A 17283-nucleotide genomic window follows, 5' to 3' on the forward strand; every position below is an offset into this window, starting at 1 on the left:
TCATACAAAAAAAACGCAATCCCAATATATAACGTCATTGTTTATGTACCAAAACCTTATATTTATGTTTTTGTCAGCGTCCATTTGTTTAGATCAAGTGATAGTGATTGTCGAGATTAAGTCGTTTAGAGGAACCGTGTACTAGATTAGTTTACCGAATGTCAAATTCTAAAGGTTTATATACTGTACCTGTATAGTTAAAGTAACATAATTCACACATCTCTAGACTTCAAATCACGTGTATCTACATTCCCGACAACTCCAACTCACTATATATTGTTTTATTCGAACGAATCTCAACAATCATGAACCATATAACTTTAAAGATAATCAGCAGTGTGACGCCTTAACTTAGGTTACACACATGTTGATAATTTTTTCACCGTCTCTTACTTATTTGTAGTTGAAAGATTTTTTCTCTTAAATTTTATACAAACTCCTTTTTATAGAGAATATAAAAGTGGAACATTTTATACAAACTCCCTTTTATAGAGAACAGAAAATTGATAAAACATGATTCATAAGTTTCTTCTTCTCCTTGGTTTTAGATAATAATAAGATTTAATCACAAAATATTACTAGAATTCTGTATAAACAGTTTTCTTTTTGTTTTCTTTATATTCCTTCCTTTCCAAAAAAATCCACGGTTTTTTTTTTAAAATGTATTATTTAGCAGTAAATTATAAAACAGACATTTTTAGAACATAGATAAAGCATGTAATAACATCAGTACATGTTTTTTTTCCTACAAGATCATAAATTCGAAGGTAGAGAGAAATAAAGCAAAGAGTTAAAGAACACCTGACACAAGTAACGGCTAGTCAGTAGTTAGCGGGTGAAAAGAAAAAGACATCCTAACGGTCGGTTCCAGGCTGGCGAATGTTTACGAAAGTACCCTCAATTTTATTGAATTTTCTCACGCTCCTTTACTTTTTTTTAAAAAAAAAATGAAACATCATCTGTCTCTTATAAAACTCTCAATAATTGAACCTCTCTCCCCTCTCTCTCTTCTTGATTTCAACTTTGAGAATCTTTCATTACTCCGTAGAGAGAAAGGGATCGCCTTTTCTCACTCTCTCTCCCTCTGTCTCTGCATAGAGGTAATTCGATTTCCGATGAAAACTTCATCGTCTTTTCTTCTCTTCTCTTCTTTGATGAAAAAGATGGACTAGAGAGATGTGATGATTCCTTTCTTTGCGATGTGTTCTCTCTCTCTCTCGGATCTCTTTTCGTACACATCTAAGCTCGAATTGAGCTTTTCCCTGGAACCCCTAGAGTCGATTAAGCTATAGATCCCAATTTGTTTTTTTTTCTTCTCATTTTAGGGTTTTCTTTAGATTCACCAATCGATGGCTCTCTCTTATTGTGTGTGTTGGATCCGTTTCGATCTGATTTCACTTATTCTGCTATACTCTCTGTGAATTGTTTGAAAGATTCAAAGTTTAATCCTTTTTTTTTTCTCCTCATCGATTTGCTTAATGACTTACCTAATTGTATGTTGAGGAAATGAAGCATTAACCTTTTTACCTCTGTGTGGTTTTGGCTCAGTTTGATTGCGTTTGAGTCTTGAAGACCCATCACATTGGGGAGTGTTTGTCTGCCTGTTTGAGGAGAAAGGGTCCTTTTGCACTATTATTATTATTCTCCATGGTGAATTCTTGCGTACAATTAGAGAATTATTGCTTACTTTTCAAGGAATGCCTTTTGAAGTTTAAACTGTTCTGATTTGGTGGTGTTTCTTAATGTGCTCTCAGGCTAGTAATGAGAATCTACCACCCAATGTTATCAAGCAGCTCGCCAAGGAACTCAAGAGTCTTGACGAGTCTCCTCCTGATGGCATCAAGGTCCTCGTCAATGACGAGGACTTCTCACAAATATCTGCTGATATTGAAGGACCAGGTAGGTAGCATTTATTTATTTATTTATTTATTATTTCCACATTTTACTACGATGTTGAAATGATTTTTTTAAAAAGTATGATGTTTGCATTATACAGTTGGAACTCCTTATGAGAATGGACTTTTCCGTATGAAGTTGGCATTGTCTCATGATTTTCCACATTCTCCGCCTAAAGGTATGTATCTGACATTGACAGACCACCACTAAGGTGTTAAGAGAGACAGAGATATTATTCTAATGGTTTCTGATTTCTTTTGGTCTGCCATTGTGGTGTAGGCTACTTCATGACAAAGATATTCCATCCCAATGTCGCTTCTAATGGAGAGATCTGCGTTAACACCCTTAAAAAAGATTGGAACCCTAGTCTTGGATTAAGACATGTTCTCTCTGTAAGTGGCTTCATTACCCACCCTTCTTGTGTTTTCACATGACTTAATAATAACTTACTTGAGAGTTTGAGACTGAGTATTTGTACATGTTAAACAGGTTGTGAGGTGCTTACTAATCGAGCCATTTCCAGAATCTGCATTAAACGAACAGGCTGGAAAGATGCTACTTGAGAACTATGAAGAGTATGCTAGGCATGCTCGGTGAGAGTCCCCCCCATCTACTTTCGTCTCAACATTGTCTTTGAACATTCTGTTTTTTTTGGCCGAGAAATGAATGAATTTAATAAGTCGAAATCTACTGGGCTTGTTTGTTGTGTGCAGGCTTTACACGGGTATCCATGCTAAACCAAAACCTAAGTTCAAGACAGGAGCTATCTCAGAGTCAACAACGGCTCTAAATGTTGGCGGCCAGACCACCAACAACGAGACGCCTGGTGCACTACCACCCTCTTCAGTGGCGGACATCAATAGAGTAACAACAGCGACTGCCAAAGACCAACAACAACAAGTGGCTAACAACGTTCCTGTTGCGGCAGCAGGATCTGCAAATGTGGCGGCCACTACGACGACACAGAAAAGAGAAGCCGGTTTGGCCAAGGTTCAAGCAGACAAGAAGAAGGTAGATGCCAGAAAGAAGAGCTTGAAGAGACTATGATCATCATCACTCACGTGTCTCATTTATCTTGTCTCCATCTCATAAGTGTGTTTGGATTCTTCTTTCATGTCATGATGACTCTGCCCCCTTTTTTGGAGTGACGATAATAAATTTCTAAAATTAGAAAACAAAGCACATGGAACTCCAGTCTCCTCTTTCATCAAACTTCATAAGCTGTGTGTGTGGCCGTCATAGACACATACATAAAGATATGACTATTCTTTAGCTACGTTGGACCTAATCTACTTTCTAAAACAAATAACATTGTATAGAATATAGTAATATTGTATAGTATTATACTTATACAATAATACTAAAAACAAACCAAACTGAAATATAATATATATCGAAAATGCTTTGAACCATTAAACACAAAATATATTAGACCTCAAAGATAAAATTCACTTTGAAATTATGTAATAATTATTTTAAAAAAATAAATTTCGTAATGTACAAGAAAACATAAGTTTTATATAAAATTTTATGTTACAATAAAAAAACACAACTCACGCTTGCAAAGTGTTATTTTTACATACGAAAGACTGTTTTGATATTATTCTTTGAAAACAAAATTGAATTATACAAACTCGATACTACATAAAACTAAACAATATAGAATACATTTTAAAAATAAAACCCGTGCGGGTGCGCATGGCCTTTGCGAAAATCGTAGATATGTTTATATAATATATAAATATATTATGTTACACATATTTTCATATAAATAATACCCCAATGTATGTTTTGTATGATAAATGTTGAAAATACAAAATATATAGCACTATATATTTTAAATAATATATAAAAATCTACTTTACATTATCATAAAATTTAAAAATCAATTTAGATTAAATACATTGCTTATTTAAACACATTAGTACACATTGTTATTTATCAAAATTTTATATTAATACACATTGCAATCATGTATAACATTTAGTAAAAACAAAGATAAAAAAAAAATTGACTCCCGCTCGGTCGAGCGGGTCATGATCTAGTTGTATATTAAATCAATACACAATATTTCCAACAAGTAAAATAACAACTACTATATATTTATATCTATGTTTTGTGTTTCGTTAAGTAAAAATAGTATAAAACTTGAAGGGCCACATTTGTACAAATTTACTTTACCACTCTAATCAAACCTAACTAAATCCTTTGTATTCTTTGCTATTTAATCAGAACATTCCTGACACACAACATAGAGGCACAGATATGGTACTTAGGCAAGGGCAACATCTCATTGCTGTTAATACTTAGGCAAGTCTAGTTGAGATGAGAAGAAAGAAGGATCAAGCTCAGAAGAAGCACCATCTCTAGCTGTCTCGTATTCGTTGCTAATATCAATATTATCTAAGTTTCGTGTGGGCGAAGGAAGCTTCTTCGGGCTCTCCCTTTTAGTGACGACTTTGCCTCCCATTTCGTTATCATATCTGATGGAGGAGCCATACTCTGACTCATACTCAGATCCATCATCTTCTTCTTCTGGGACCATTGCTCTGAGATCTAGTTGAGAAGGCGGGATCTTGGCAAATAACACTTCTTTAACGTTCTTTACCAACCCTCTCTTGTAAGGATTTTCTTTCTTATCATAACGGGACCGAAAATTCTCATAAGTTGTCTGCAAAAAAACAGACACAACACAAAGAAAGAAAGACCTCAAGTCGAAGATTTAAAAGTATTGTTCCTAATGATATATAGCTAAAGGGGCCTTTACCTGATTTGTAGACATGAGATAGACATGGAAAATGGTAAGGCCACCAACGAACCAGATAGAAACAAATGAATAGATGATAAGAATGACAGAGACCATGTCATGAGACATTGTACTCCACAATCTCCCAGGCTGTCGGGTTAGATTGATCCACGAGAACACAAAGATGTATATGCATAACAACGTTGAAGTTGAGATGAAGCAGATGAAGTACGGGTAGTTTCTCTGCAAAAATAAAGAGAGGATATATATATATATATGATTCAAGAAGTGTCAAGTTTAAATACATCGAAAGTTTCATGTTACTTACTTGGGCAATGCATTGTCCTACCCATGGACAATGGTGATCAAAGCGTTGGACACAGTTGTTACATATGGAGCAGTGTGACGCACGTGGTGGACGGTAGAGCAAGCAAGTCTCACAGAACTTGACTTTGATTGTGTAGCCGTTAACGAAAACGTCTTTTGTTCTAGGAATCTTGAGATGATGAGTTTTGTTGTTGACCCATTCCCTAGATTGCGTCAAGGAACTATTTGAGCCATCTTCTAGATTCACTGATGATGTTTTATTCCGCGGGATGATTCCTGGATCCCTAGCTGATGTCAAGAACAGAAACGTGAAAACCAAGAGGGTGAGGATGAATGCTGAAGTCAGAACGGTGAAGTTGAAGGTAGGATCGCCTCTTCGCATCCACACGAGCATCCTTGTGCAGAAGGTGAGGGCAGGGGCTCCAATCAAGAAAGAGGTTAGGAACACAGAGTTTACATCAGGACCAAAGATTAGTCTCCCACCACAGAAAAATCTCTGGTGCAACAACAGAAGCAGAATCATATAAATCATTTATTTGAATAAAAGGAAGCATGTAATATTATTGGATTTTCAGGTAAAGAATCTATTATTACGTTGTTACCCTTCCAGACTTTGTACAATCTGATCTCAGGAATGTGTTTTGAAGTTGAAGCCATTATGAGAATATGATCATGAGAGGAGATACAATGAACCTGACTACTCTTCTTCTTGCTCATTCTCTCCCTCTGCATTGTCTCAGAAACCCACACATGAAGCCTATTTTCAAGAAATTGCAAAATTTTCTCCAAAGATTCTAATATTTTAACTGAGTTTTTCATAAATTATCAGTTTGTTTTATTTGGTATTTAACCAAATAAAAGGAATATATTGAGCTTTTTGTTTGCTTTCTGTCTTTTAAATCTCTCTTTCTTCTTGTTCTTTCCTCAATAATCAAAATCCATTGCAGAACAATCCTCTGCAGTTTTGTTTGGTCTCTCTCTCTAACAACTTTTTTTTAGTCCTCTAATCGTTTCCAAGATTTTCGGTAAGTTTTGAAGTAAAAACAAATAAATAAATTTAGGATGAAACAATAAAGATAAAGGAAAATGAACTTTTTTATGTCTCTTTTTATGTGAACATTATTAAGTCCACCTCATATTGAAGGTTGTTCTATATAACAACGTAGATTTAATTAAGTTTGCGATCCACCTTCTCATTCTGTGTATCCTGCTGCTTTTAGAACGTTAAACTTTATTAGCGTGTGTGTCTTACTACCATTGTGTTGACCGTATATAGGTGGCTGAGGGGTCAAAAGTGTTGTGTTTAGATATAACAACACCTCAACCAATCCAAAATTTATAAGATGGTTCTAGTGAATTTGTTGGTTTTGAAGTCTTTGATCATAAAGAAATGGATGTCACCAAACAGGTCTTACATGATTTGATTTTTCTTGGTAGAAAATTCTACGCTGGCCAGAATGTAGAACGGGTTTTGGCGGGAATATTTAAGGTTTAAGTGTGCATGTTGATCATCATATGTTGAAATTAATTACCAAATTCACAGTTTTGAAAAGAAAATACTCACAGTGAGCAAGTATCCAATGGTATTTCCATCTGTTTATGGGAAGTTAATCATTCAAAAAATGAATGAAATTAAATTAATAATTAAAAATATCTATTAATCCAAAAGAAGAAAAAAAACACAAAATGGACGATGATTTCACGTACTTATCATTTCTAACCAACTTCCACTATTGCATGAAAAACAAGTAAATTAAAGGAGAGGTGAAGGCAAAATTCTTTGGCTCATTTCCCCTATAAAGGCAAATCAACAAAATATATTAAAGGAGAGATGGGCAAATTGGGATGAGAAAATATGTCATGTATATACTTCACTTCTTCCTGGGATCTATACTATTATTTGCGATGTGATTTTTCGCAACGGAACTCTCACGTTAAAAGTTAGACTGTTTAATATCGTTTATACCCTTAATGAATAAACATATAAATTATCCATAAACAAAAACGAATTTTAATTTTATGATTAAGTAACTGATTAAAATTAATAATGATAAGAATTATCCAAAATTTAAAAAATATATTTTAAAATAGAAAATTAAAGTAATTAATATTGTTTATATTCTTAATGGATATATATATATATATATATATATATATATATATATATATATATAAATTACCTACAAAATAAAAAGATTTTTTTTTGATTACATAAGTAAATAAAATTAATAATGATAAGAATTATCCAAAATCTAGAAATATATTGTAAAATAAAAAATTTAGAGTGGTTAATATCATTTATACCCTTCATGAATAAAATATAAATTAACCACAAAATAAAAAACGAATTTTTTTTTGATTAAATAAATTATTAAAATTAATATTAATAATAATTATCCAAATCTAAAAATATATATTAAAATAAAATGAACTTATATTAATCATATTATTTTAATTAAAATATATATTATTTTTGTTTCAATCTAACAATAAATATATTGATCCAACTATTACTTTTTGTAAGTAATTTTTTTTTAGTGTTTATGTTTAAATAGTATAGATAAGCAAAATATATGTAATGAAAAATATAAATAATGGAAAAAATGGAAAATATGAGTAAAATAGAAGTAAAAATAAGTGTACAAAAAGTGATAACAAAAGTAAAAGATTTCAAAATCAAAAATATTTTTAATATGTTAGTGTTTTCAAAAATTTAACACAATAATGAGCTAGTATCCTATGCTTTTTCACTCTATTTATGGAAAAGAACCATTCAATACGAATCTAACAAAACTATTAAATATTTTAACTGGAATTCAAGTAATCTAAAAAGGAGAAAAGAACATTAATTTGACGACGAGGATCTCAACCTCACTAATCTCTATAATATTATTTGAGAAGTCAATTTCATATGTGTCGCGCTCACGTTAATTCTCACGATAGTTGATTACATTGATACCCTTAATGAATTAAAAATATTACATTTAAATACTATTATTGTTTTTTTAATTAGTTTCCTTTTTAAAATTTTCCATAAACATATATATTAAAAAGGAAACATTTATAAATTTTTAAAAATCGAAAATATATATATGTATATATAATATGATTTCATTAAAAAGGAAATTTCACAAAATAGTAATATTCTATTTTAAAAGTATTTTTAAATAACATAAAATATACTTTTGAAGTAATAAAATACTTGCTTTATATCTATTGTTTCTTAGATGAAAATATATATATTTTTATAATGTGATTTCATAAAAACAAAATTCAGAAAGATAATCTTGATATTAGAAAAAGAAATATTATTTATTTTAAACATAATTTTAAACAATACAATATATATATTTTCAAAGTAATAGAAATATTTTGATATATCTATCTAATTCTTAGATGATTACATAAAACAATTAAGTAACATAAACTGATATAGGTTTAATTTACTAAAATAGTTTATAATTAGTATTATTGAAAATTTTTATTTATTTTTCATATATTTAGTTGACTATAATATCTTTCAGTTACAGCAAAAATATCTATAAATTTTATTTTACTTATATAATACTAGGTGATTTTCCCGTGCTCATGCACGGATATAAATATTTATAAGATAAATATATTATAATAACTGATCGCTATATACTTTAATTTAAATTAAATTAATAAATTTATCCATAATTAATATTTATAATATTACAACACTTTAATTAGACATATGATTTTAGATATGTCATATTTAGTCGATTTTTTTACAGTCGATTTAATTATTATTTAGGTATATTGGATTGCATTTATTTCTCTGAATTCAACTAAAATATTTTTATTCCAAATATATTAAAATTTTGATTAATTTTCTTGTTTGCATTTAGGTTGGTTGTTGTCTTCCTTAATTTTAACATAATCTATTATTTTAGATATAAGGTTGATTAGTCGAGTCACTCATATTGTGAGTATATTGAGTTACGTATATTCTTTCAAATTCAAATTGAAATATAATTATCTTTTCTGGTTTACGTGGTCGGACTAATAAAATTAAGTATCCAGACTCCGTTTAGCAAAAATCCAATTGAAAATTAATATATATATATATAATTATGTTAAATAAAATTAATTTTATTCATCGTTTAAATGTGCATGTATGATCATAATATTTAACAAATTACATGTTCATTTTAAAAAAATATATATATATTAGATAATAAAACGATGATCAATAAGAAGTTACATACATAAGTAAGTGATACAGTTTTGGAAACTCATGAACACTTATCAATATTTACAATAATTAAAATATTTTATAATATCTAAATAATTTTATTTAATAGATTTATTGAAAAGTAAACTAAAATTTATTTTCTATAATCTAAAAATGAGAATTCATATTTACTTTGGTATTATGATTATAGATATATTAAACTCCACAAACATTAAAACATAAAATTTAAAGCAAATTTAATATTAGGAAAACATATAATTGTAATAATGAAAAATAAAATATATCTACCTCGTTAAAGTATATAGTGTTATGTTATTTAAAATATTTTATAACTATTTGATCAAAAGATGTTTATTGTTAAAATGATAGTCTCTTATAATAACACTTAAAATAAGCAGTAAAAAATTGTGATTGTATTTGAGAAATCATATTACATAAGTAAAATATATTTTATAGATATTTTGCTGTAATTGAAGATATTATAGTCAACTAAATATATGAAAAAAAACATTTCAATAATACTAATTATAAACAAATTTTAGTCAATTAAACATATATCAGTTTATGTTACTTAATTATTTTATGTAATCATCAAAAAATTAGATAGATATATCAAAATATTTATATTAATTTGAAAATAAATATTTTGTATTGTTTAAAATTATGTTTTAAAATAAATAATATTTCTTTTTCTAATATCAAAATTATCTTTCTTAAATTAGTTTTTATGAATAACATTATATACAAATATATATATTTCATCTACGAAACAATATAAAGTAAGTATTTTATTACTTCAAAAGTATAGTTTATGTTATTTAACAATATTTTTAAAATAGAATATTACTATCTTGTGAAATTTTCTTTTTAATGAAATCATATTATATATACATATATATTTTCGTTTTTAAATTTGATTTTTAAAATTTATAAATGTTTCCTTTTTTTAGTATATATGTTATATGAAATTTTTAAAAAGGAAACTACATAAAAACAATAATAGTATTTAAATGTAATATTTTTAATTCATTAAGGGTATCAATGTAATCAACCATCGTGAGAGTTAACGTGAGCGCGACACATAGGAAACTGACTTCTCAAATAATATTATAGAGATGATTTCTCAAATACAATCACAATTTTTATTGCTTATTCTTAAGAGATATTAAAAAACTCATTTTAACAATAAACATCTTTTGATCAAATAATTATAAAATATTTTAAATAACATAACACTATATACTTTAACGAGGTAGATATATTATATTTTCATTATGACAATTATATGTTTTTATATTAAATTTGCTTTTAAATTTTTTGTTTTTATGTTTGTGGAGTTTAATATAACCATAATTAAAATACAAAAGTAAATATGACTTCTCATTTTTAGATTATATTAAATAACTTTTAGTTTACCTTTCAATAAATCTAATAACTTTTAGAATTTATAAAATATTTTAATTATTGTAAATATTGATATGTGTTCATGAGCTTCCAAAAATGTATCAGTTACTTTTTTTTATCAAAGTATCAGTTACTTATGTATGTAACTCAATATATAAAATATTTTAATTATTGTATATTATATATTAATTACCAATTGGAGTTTTGCTAAACGGAACCTGGATATTTAGTTCTATTAGTCCGACCACGTAAACCATAAAAATAATTATATTTCAGTTTGAATTTGAAAGAATATATGTAACTCAATATACTCACAATATGAGGGATTCGACTAATCAACTTTATATCTAAAATAATAGATTATATTAAAATTAAGGTAGACAACAACCAACATAAATGCAAATAAGAAAATCAATCAAAATTTTAATATATTTAGAATAAAAAATATTATAGTTGAATTCAGAGAAATAAATGTAATCCAATATACTTAAATGATAACTAAATCAACTGTAAAAAAATCGAATAGATATAACATATCTAAAATCATATTTCTAATTAAAATATTGTAATATTATTAATATAAATTATGCATAAAATTATAAATTAATTTAAAAGTTAAAATATATAGCGATCAATTACTATAGTATATTTATTTTATAAATATTTATATCCGTGCATGAGCACGGGAAAATCACCTAGTTATCACTTTAACCAACTTACATATTTGCATGAAAATAAGGAAATTAGAGGAGACGTGAATGCAGAAGTCTTTTGCCGACTTGGACTATAAAGTAAACCATGAACAAAACACATTGTATTATTGTGATTACTTATAATCCTTGTTTTACTTCTCTTGATCACTCACTTCCCTACATACATTTCGTGTATCTTCAGTAACCGGTACCTTTTTACTTCATTCCACGTTTGATCTTAGGTTCTTGCATAAGGATTCTTTTGTGTTCTTCTTAAATTTTTTTCTTCTGTAACCGTTAGGCTTTCTTAACCTTGCAGTGAAAGAATTTTTAAAACTGCACACATTTTTTTAAACTGCACATATCTTCTTTTTAAAGTCATTTGGGATAAGTTTATTTAATCTTGAATTTACTTTGCACAATGCTTTACTTAAGTTTTGAGTGTTTGGACATAACAAATGTTTTTCTCTTTATAGAACTTAACTCTGTAATATCTCTTTCATTTGATCAGATTTGGCGATGATGGACATGAACTGTTCTTGGAAATTTCTGACAAGTGTTTGCATAATATCACTTCTCCTTGGCTCTTGTTATGCTTACGAGAATGTTTGTCTAGTTGATGCTCAAGAAGACAACGAAAAAAATCAAATGACACTGCAAGTAGATGTTACTAACGCCACAGGACGACCCATTCCTGAAACCCTTTTTGGGATCTTCTTCGAGGTTCTGCACGATTTCATGAGTTTTCTGGCTGTTTATGTTGTCACCAAATTTATATTCAAACGAAATCTTGGACTTACTCTGATTTTCTTGTAATTTCTTTTTACATGTTTTGATGTTTAAAGTTTCAACTTAACTCTTTAAAAAAAAACTAAATTTAATGCAATTATTGACAGGAGATCAATCATGCTGGAGCAGGTGGACTGTGGACTGAACTTGTTAGCAACAGAGGTTTTGTAAGAATCAGACGAAGAAGTAAACCGTGGTTCATCTTGGTTTTGTAAGTAATTTTTTTTAGTGTTTATGTTTAAATAGTATAGATAAGCAAAATATATGTAATGGAAAATATAAATAATGGAAAAATAGAAAATATGAGAAAAATATAAGTAAAAATAAATGTACAAAAAGTGATAACAAAAGTAAAAGATTTCAAAATCAAAAATATTTTTAATATGTTAGTGTTTTCAAAAATTTAACACAATAATAAGCATACTTATTTTAATAAAATATATAAATTAATAAATATTCGTAAGAAAATTGTGCTTGCATGTGCGGGCAACACACCTAGTTCTCTAGTATTTTCTAAGAGACGCAATGTTAAAAAACGAAAATAAGAACATTGAGTAAACAGATTATTAAAGCAGGTCTTCATGGGTTTATATAAGAAAGGCCATGAAATGCCTTAGAAATATCTAAAGAGTTCAATCAAAGTATAAACTCTACATGATTTGGTTGATCATCAGCAGAGGCCAATCTTCACATGTTATGACATCTCTGAGTCGTTCAAAAAAAAAAAAGTATGACATCTCTGATCATAGTTAATGCCATTCATTGAACTTGACTGATTTACAAGAACGACTTAGTAACTACATACACACTATTTTGGAAAGAAGACAAAATACACATATCATTATGAGCTAGTATCCTATGCTTTTTCACTCTATTTATGGGAAAGAACCGTTCAATACGAATCAAACAAAACTATTAAATATTTTAACTGGAATTCAAGTAATCTAAAAAGGAGAAAAGAACATTAAATGGACGACGAGGATCTCAACCTCACTAATTATCACTTTAACCAACTTACATATTTGCATGAAAATAAGGAAATTAGAGGAGACGTGAATGCAGAAGTCTTTTGCCGACTTGGACTATAAAGTAAACCATGAACAAAACACATTGTATTATTGTGATTACTTATAATCCTTGTTTTACTTTCTACATACATTTCGTGTATCTTCAGTAACCGGTACCTTTTTACTTCATTCCACGTTTGATCTTAGGTTCTTGCATAAGGATTCTTTTGTGTTCTTCTTAAATTTTTTTCTTCTGTAACCGTTACTCGGCTTTCTTAACCTTGCAGTGAAAGAATCTTTAAAACTGCACACATTTTTTTAAACTGCACACATCTTCTTTTTAAAGTCATTTGGGATAAGTTTATTTAATCTTGAATTTACTTTGCACAATGCTTTACTTAAGTTTTGAGTGTTTGGACATAGCAAATGTTTTTCTCTTTATATAAATAAACTCTGTAATATCTCTTTCATTTGATCAGATTTGGCGATGATGGACATGAACTGTTCTTGGAAATTTCTGACAAGTGTTTGCATAATATCAATTCTCCTTGGCTCTTGTTCTGCTTACGAGAATGTTTGTCTAGTTGATGCTCAAGAAGACAACGAAAAAAATCAAATGACACTGCAAGTAGATGTTACTAACGCCACAGGACGACCCATTCCTGAAACCCTTTTTGGGATCTTCTTCGAGGTTTTGCACGATTTCATGATTTTTCTGGCTGTTTATGTTGTCACCAAATTTATATTCAAACGAAATCTTGGACTTACTCTGATTTTCTTGTAATTTTTTTTTACATGTTTTGATGTTTAAAGTTTCAACTTAGCTCTTTAAAAAAAAACTAAATCTAATGCAATTATTGACAGGAGATCAATCATGCTGGAGCAGGTGGACTGTGGACTGAACTTGTTAACAACAGAGGTTTTGTTTTGATTTTGACTTTATTACCTGTTAAGAGTTTTCATGAAATTAGAATGGCGACATTAACAAAACTAAACTCACTGTTAAAATCTTTTGCTACAGGATTTGAAGCTGGTGGACAAATCATTCCTTCTAGTATCTGGCCTTGGTCCATCATTGGAGATGAATCATCCATATCTGTAGTTACAGACCGTTCTTCATGTTTTGAGCGCAACAAAATTGCACTTAGAATGGAAGTGCTTTGTAGCAGCAATGGTTGTCCATCACAAGGAGTCGGGGTTTATAACCCGGGTTACTGGGGCATGGTGCATTTCACACTATACATTTGCTATTTTCTCTGATGATTAAATAAAAGTTCTATGTTAAAAAAAAAAGATTAAATAAAAGTACTAATCACTTTTTTATTTTCTTGCAGAACATTGAAGAAGGAAAGAAATACAACGTGACCCTTTATGTGCGTTCCACTGGGGACATCAATGTGTCTGTGTCTTTGACAAGCTCGAATGGATCATTGACTCTTGCTTCAGAGCAGATTATGTAAGAGAGAAACATTCAAAGTCTTCTTTAATAGTTTTCCATGTAATTTCATAGTTTATTTAATTTCCAAGACTAATTTGTTTATCATTTAACTTCTTGCAGAGCTTTGGCTTCTGATGTTTCAAACTGGACAAAGAAGGAAGTGCTTTTGGAGGCAAATGGAACAGATGATGGCGCAAGACTTCAGTTGACAACCACCAAAAGTGGTTCAATATGGTTTGATCAAGTCTCAGCCATGCCCATGGATACTTATAAGGTTTTGTTTGTTTACTTCTTTGAGAAACAGCCTAGAGTAATCAAGATACTAACTCATATTTTGGTTTGGTCACAGGGACATGGTTTTAGGAACGATCTTTTCCAAATGATGGTTGATCTAAAACCCCGTTTCATCCGTTTCCCAGGTAAAATCTCTAAAGAGGATAACACCATCTTATCTTTAGTAATAGTACAAATTGAGCTAAAATACTTAATAAGTTTTTTTTTTTGAGTTAGGTGGTTGTTTTGTGGAGGGTGAATGGTTAGGAAACGCATTCCGCTGGAAAGAAACCGTGGGAGCTTGGGAAGAGAGAGCTGGCCACTATGGTGATGTTTGGAAGTACTGGACTGATGATGGTCTTGGCCATTTTGAGTTCTTTCAAGTAAAAAATATTCTTACCTTTTCTGTATCCATATATAGGTGTTGAATCATTCACCTAAGTTTAATTTTTCTAAACAAAATATTCTTGCAGCTGGCTGAAGATCTCGGTGCAGCTCCAATATGGGTGTTTAACAGTGGTAATTCTTCAGTTAACTATATCTTTAAAGACTTCTTTTACTTTTCACTACTACATGTATTAACCTCTTTTGTAACTGTTGCAGGAATCAGTCATAATGATCAAGTTGAAACAGCAAGTATCATGCCATTTGTTCAAGTATTCACATGAAACTCTCTTTGACTTAAAGAGAATGGTATTGGTTCAAAACAAAAGCGTGCTCTCTTTTTTTTTTTTTGGTTTCAGGAAGCGCTAGATGGTATTGAGTTTGCTCGTGGTGATGCTAATTCAACATGGGGATCAGTTCGAGCTGCAATGGGACATCCAGAGCCTTTTAACCTTGAATATGTTGCGGTCGGGAATGAAGATTGTTGGAACAAATACAGATACTACAAAGGTTCTTAACCTTGTCTACCTAACGAAGATAAAGGGAGCTTTTGATCATATACTAAATTAGACACACGACCTTGTTCTTTCAGGAAACTACCTTGAGTTCTATAATGCAATCAAGAAAGCCTATCCAGACATCAAAATCATCTCCAACTGCGATGGATCGTCTCAACCACTAGATCACCCTGCTGATTACTATGATTATCACGTAAAAAAAATACAAAAAACAAACGTTAATTCATGCTTGTAATCAAACTGTGCGTTATGCATCTCCTTTTTTTTGTTCCAGGTTTATACTCTTGCCAAGGAGCTATTTTCCATGTCCCATATGTTTGACAAAACATCGCGTGATGGTCCAAAGGTGATAGAAAAGAGACTTCATGTTTCTGACGTAGCAAAACCCTCTTCTTTTGTATTTCTATTGATGAAGCTTTGAACATTTTGTTTGGTTTTCACAGGCTTTTGTTAGTGAATACGCTGTGAACATAACAGATGCTAATACTGGAAACCTTCTAGCTGCTCTTGGTGAAGCAGGTTTCCTCCTTGGTTTGGAAAAGAACAGGTGTTTCTTACACAACTTTTCTCGTGTTTGGAGACAAACCACAGAACAAAAGTTCTTACGTTTACTGCCTTTGTTTTGTTTGCAGTGATGTTGTAGGAATGGTAAGTTATGCACCTCTCTTCGTTAACATAAACGACACAAGGTATGTATCTCTCACTCTAGTTAACATTTTCGTTTCACCTTAGAATGAATGGTTTAGTCAGATATATCATCAAGACGTACGTTGCTTTGTTTTTCTTTTATTTTTCAGGTGGTTGCCAGATGCAATATTTTTCAATTCCTCTCATTTGTATGGAACACCAAGCTATTGGGTCCAACAGTTCTTCACAGAGTCAAGTGGAGCAACTCTTCTCAGCTCTACTCTCCAGGGAGATTCTTCTTATGTTGAAGCATCTGCCATATCCTTCAAAACCAATGGCTCTGATTACATACAGATTAAGGTTTTTGCCTTGTTTTTCATTTTTTTTTTTTTTTTTTTTTTTTTTAGATATGAGTGTTCTGATTCTGACGAAAAAATGTATATTGCAGGCTGTTAACTTTTCAAACGTAACAGTGGAGCTGAACGTAAAGATGACAGGGTTGAACTCGAGCAAAACAAACGTTTCTGCAACAAAGAAGAAAGTACTTACATCCGCCAATGTGATGGATGAGAACTCTTTCTCTAACCCAGAGATGGTAAGATGGATGTAGAATCATTCATTCTGAATCTTGAACAATGTTTGCTAAGTCAATTGTTTTGTTCTTCCTTTTGCTGAAGATTGTGCCACAAGAAAGCTTGCTGGTGATGCCGGAAGGGGACCTGACGTTCGTTCTCCCGCCGTACTCGTTCTCATCATTCGACTTGTTGAAAGAAGCTGCATACATGAAGCTTCCAATACCTGAGTTGACTTCAATACTGTGAAGACAAAAAGCACGTAGTAGAGTTTGTCCTACGTATTTCTGTTTCAATAAATATGTAGGCTCGAAGATTTATAAAACAATGTGTAAGTGGATGATTGATTACCAATTTAGTTGATTAAAATCACCGTTTTCGCTTATAACTT

General features: G+C 30.4%; 3 protein-coding genes across 5 annotated transcripts; 2 read left to right on the forward strand and 1 right to left on the reverse strand.

Annotated features, from left to right (window-relative positions):
- The first annotated feature begins 896 nt into the window (after positions 1–896).
- Positions 897–3075, forward strand: LOC108814556 (ubiquitin-conjugating enzyme E2 22). Its single transcript, XM_018587154.2, has 7 exons — positions 897–1100; positions 1549–1650; positions 1755–1899; positions 1997–2074; positions 2176–2288; positions 2386–2489; positions 2610–3075. Exons 2-7 carry the CDS (start codon positions 1648–1650, stop codon positions 2941–2943), a joined length of 777 nt encoding a protein of 258 aa, XP_018442656.1. The 5' UTR covers positions 897–1100; positions 1549–1647; the 3' UTR covers positions 2944–3075.
- Positions 3076–4195: 1120 nt separating this feature from the next.
- On the reverse strand, positions 4196–5712 carry LOC108815251 (probable protein S-acyltransferase 3). Its single transcript, XM_018587894.2, has 4 exons — positions 5564–5712; positions 4971–5465; positions 4664–4885; positions 4196–4567 (listed from the first exon to the last, which is right to left on the reverse strand). The coding sequence occupies exons 1-4, from the start codon at positions 5699–5701 to the stop codon at positions 4196–4198; spliced, it is 1227 nt and encodes a 408-aa protein (XP_018443396.1). The 5' UTR covers positions 5702–5712.
- A 5997-nt stretch (positions 5713–11709) lies between these two features.
- Positions 11710–17264, forward strand: LOC108815250 (alpha-L-arabinofuranosidase 2-like). Of its 3 annotated transcripts, none has more exons than XM_056991018.1 (17): positions 11710–12007; positions 12181–12235; positions 14102–14304; positions 14415–14536; positions 14639–14792; positions 14868–14937; positions 15029–15174; positions 15265–15310; positions 15395–15447; positions 15535–15685; positions 15768–15886; positions 15968–16039; positions 16137–16240; positions 16326–16382; positions 16491–16680; positions 16769–16915; positions 16998–17264. In XM_056991018.1, the coding sequence occupies exons 1-17, from the start codon at positions 11804–11806 to the stop codon at positions 17139–17141; spliced, it is 2037 nt and encodes a 678-aa protein (XP_056846998.1). In that variant the 5' UTR covers positions 11710–11803; the 3' UTR covers positions 17142–17264. The 3 variants fall into 3 exon arrangements, with proteins under 3 accessions (XP_056846998.1, XP_056846995.1, XP_056846996.1); XM_056991015.1 differs by lacking the exons at positions 11710–12007; positions 12181–12235 and adding exons at positions 13156–13253; positions 13560–13771; positions 13945–13999 and having other exon boundaries at positions 14639–14937; XM_056991016.1 differs by lacking the exons at positions 11710–12007; positions 12181–12235 and adding exons at positions 13348–13771; positions 13945–13999.
- Positions 17265–17283: the final 19 nt, after the last annotated feature.

The sequence above is a fragment of the Raphanus sativus genome, chromosome 7 (assembly GCF_000801105.2).
Source record: "Raphanus sativus cultivar WK10039 chromosome 7, ASM80110v3, whole genome shotgun sequence".
Classification (NCBI taxonomy): Eukaryota; Viridiplantae; Streptophyta; class Magnoliopsida; order Brassicales; family Brassicaceae; genus Raphanus; species Raphanus sativus.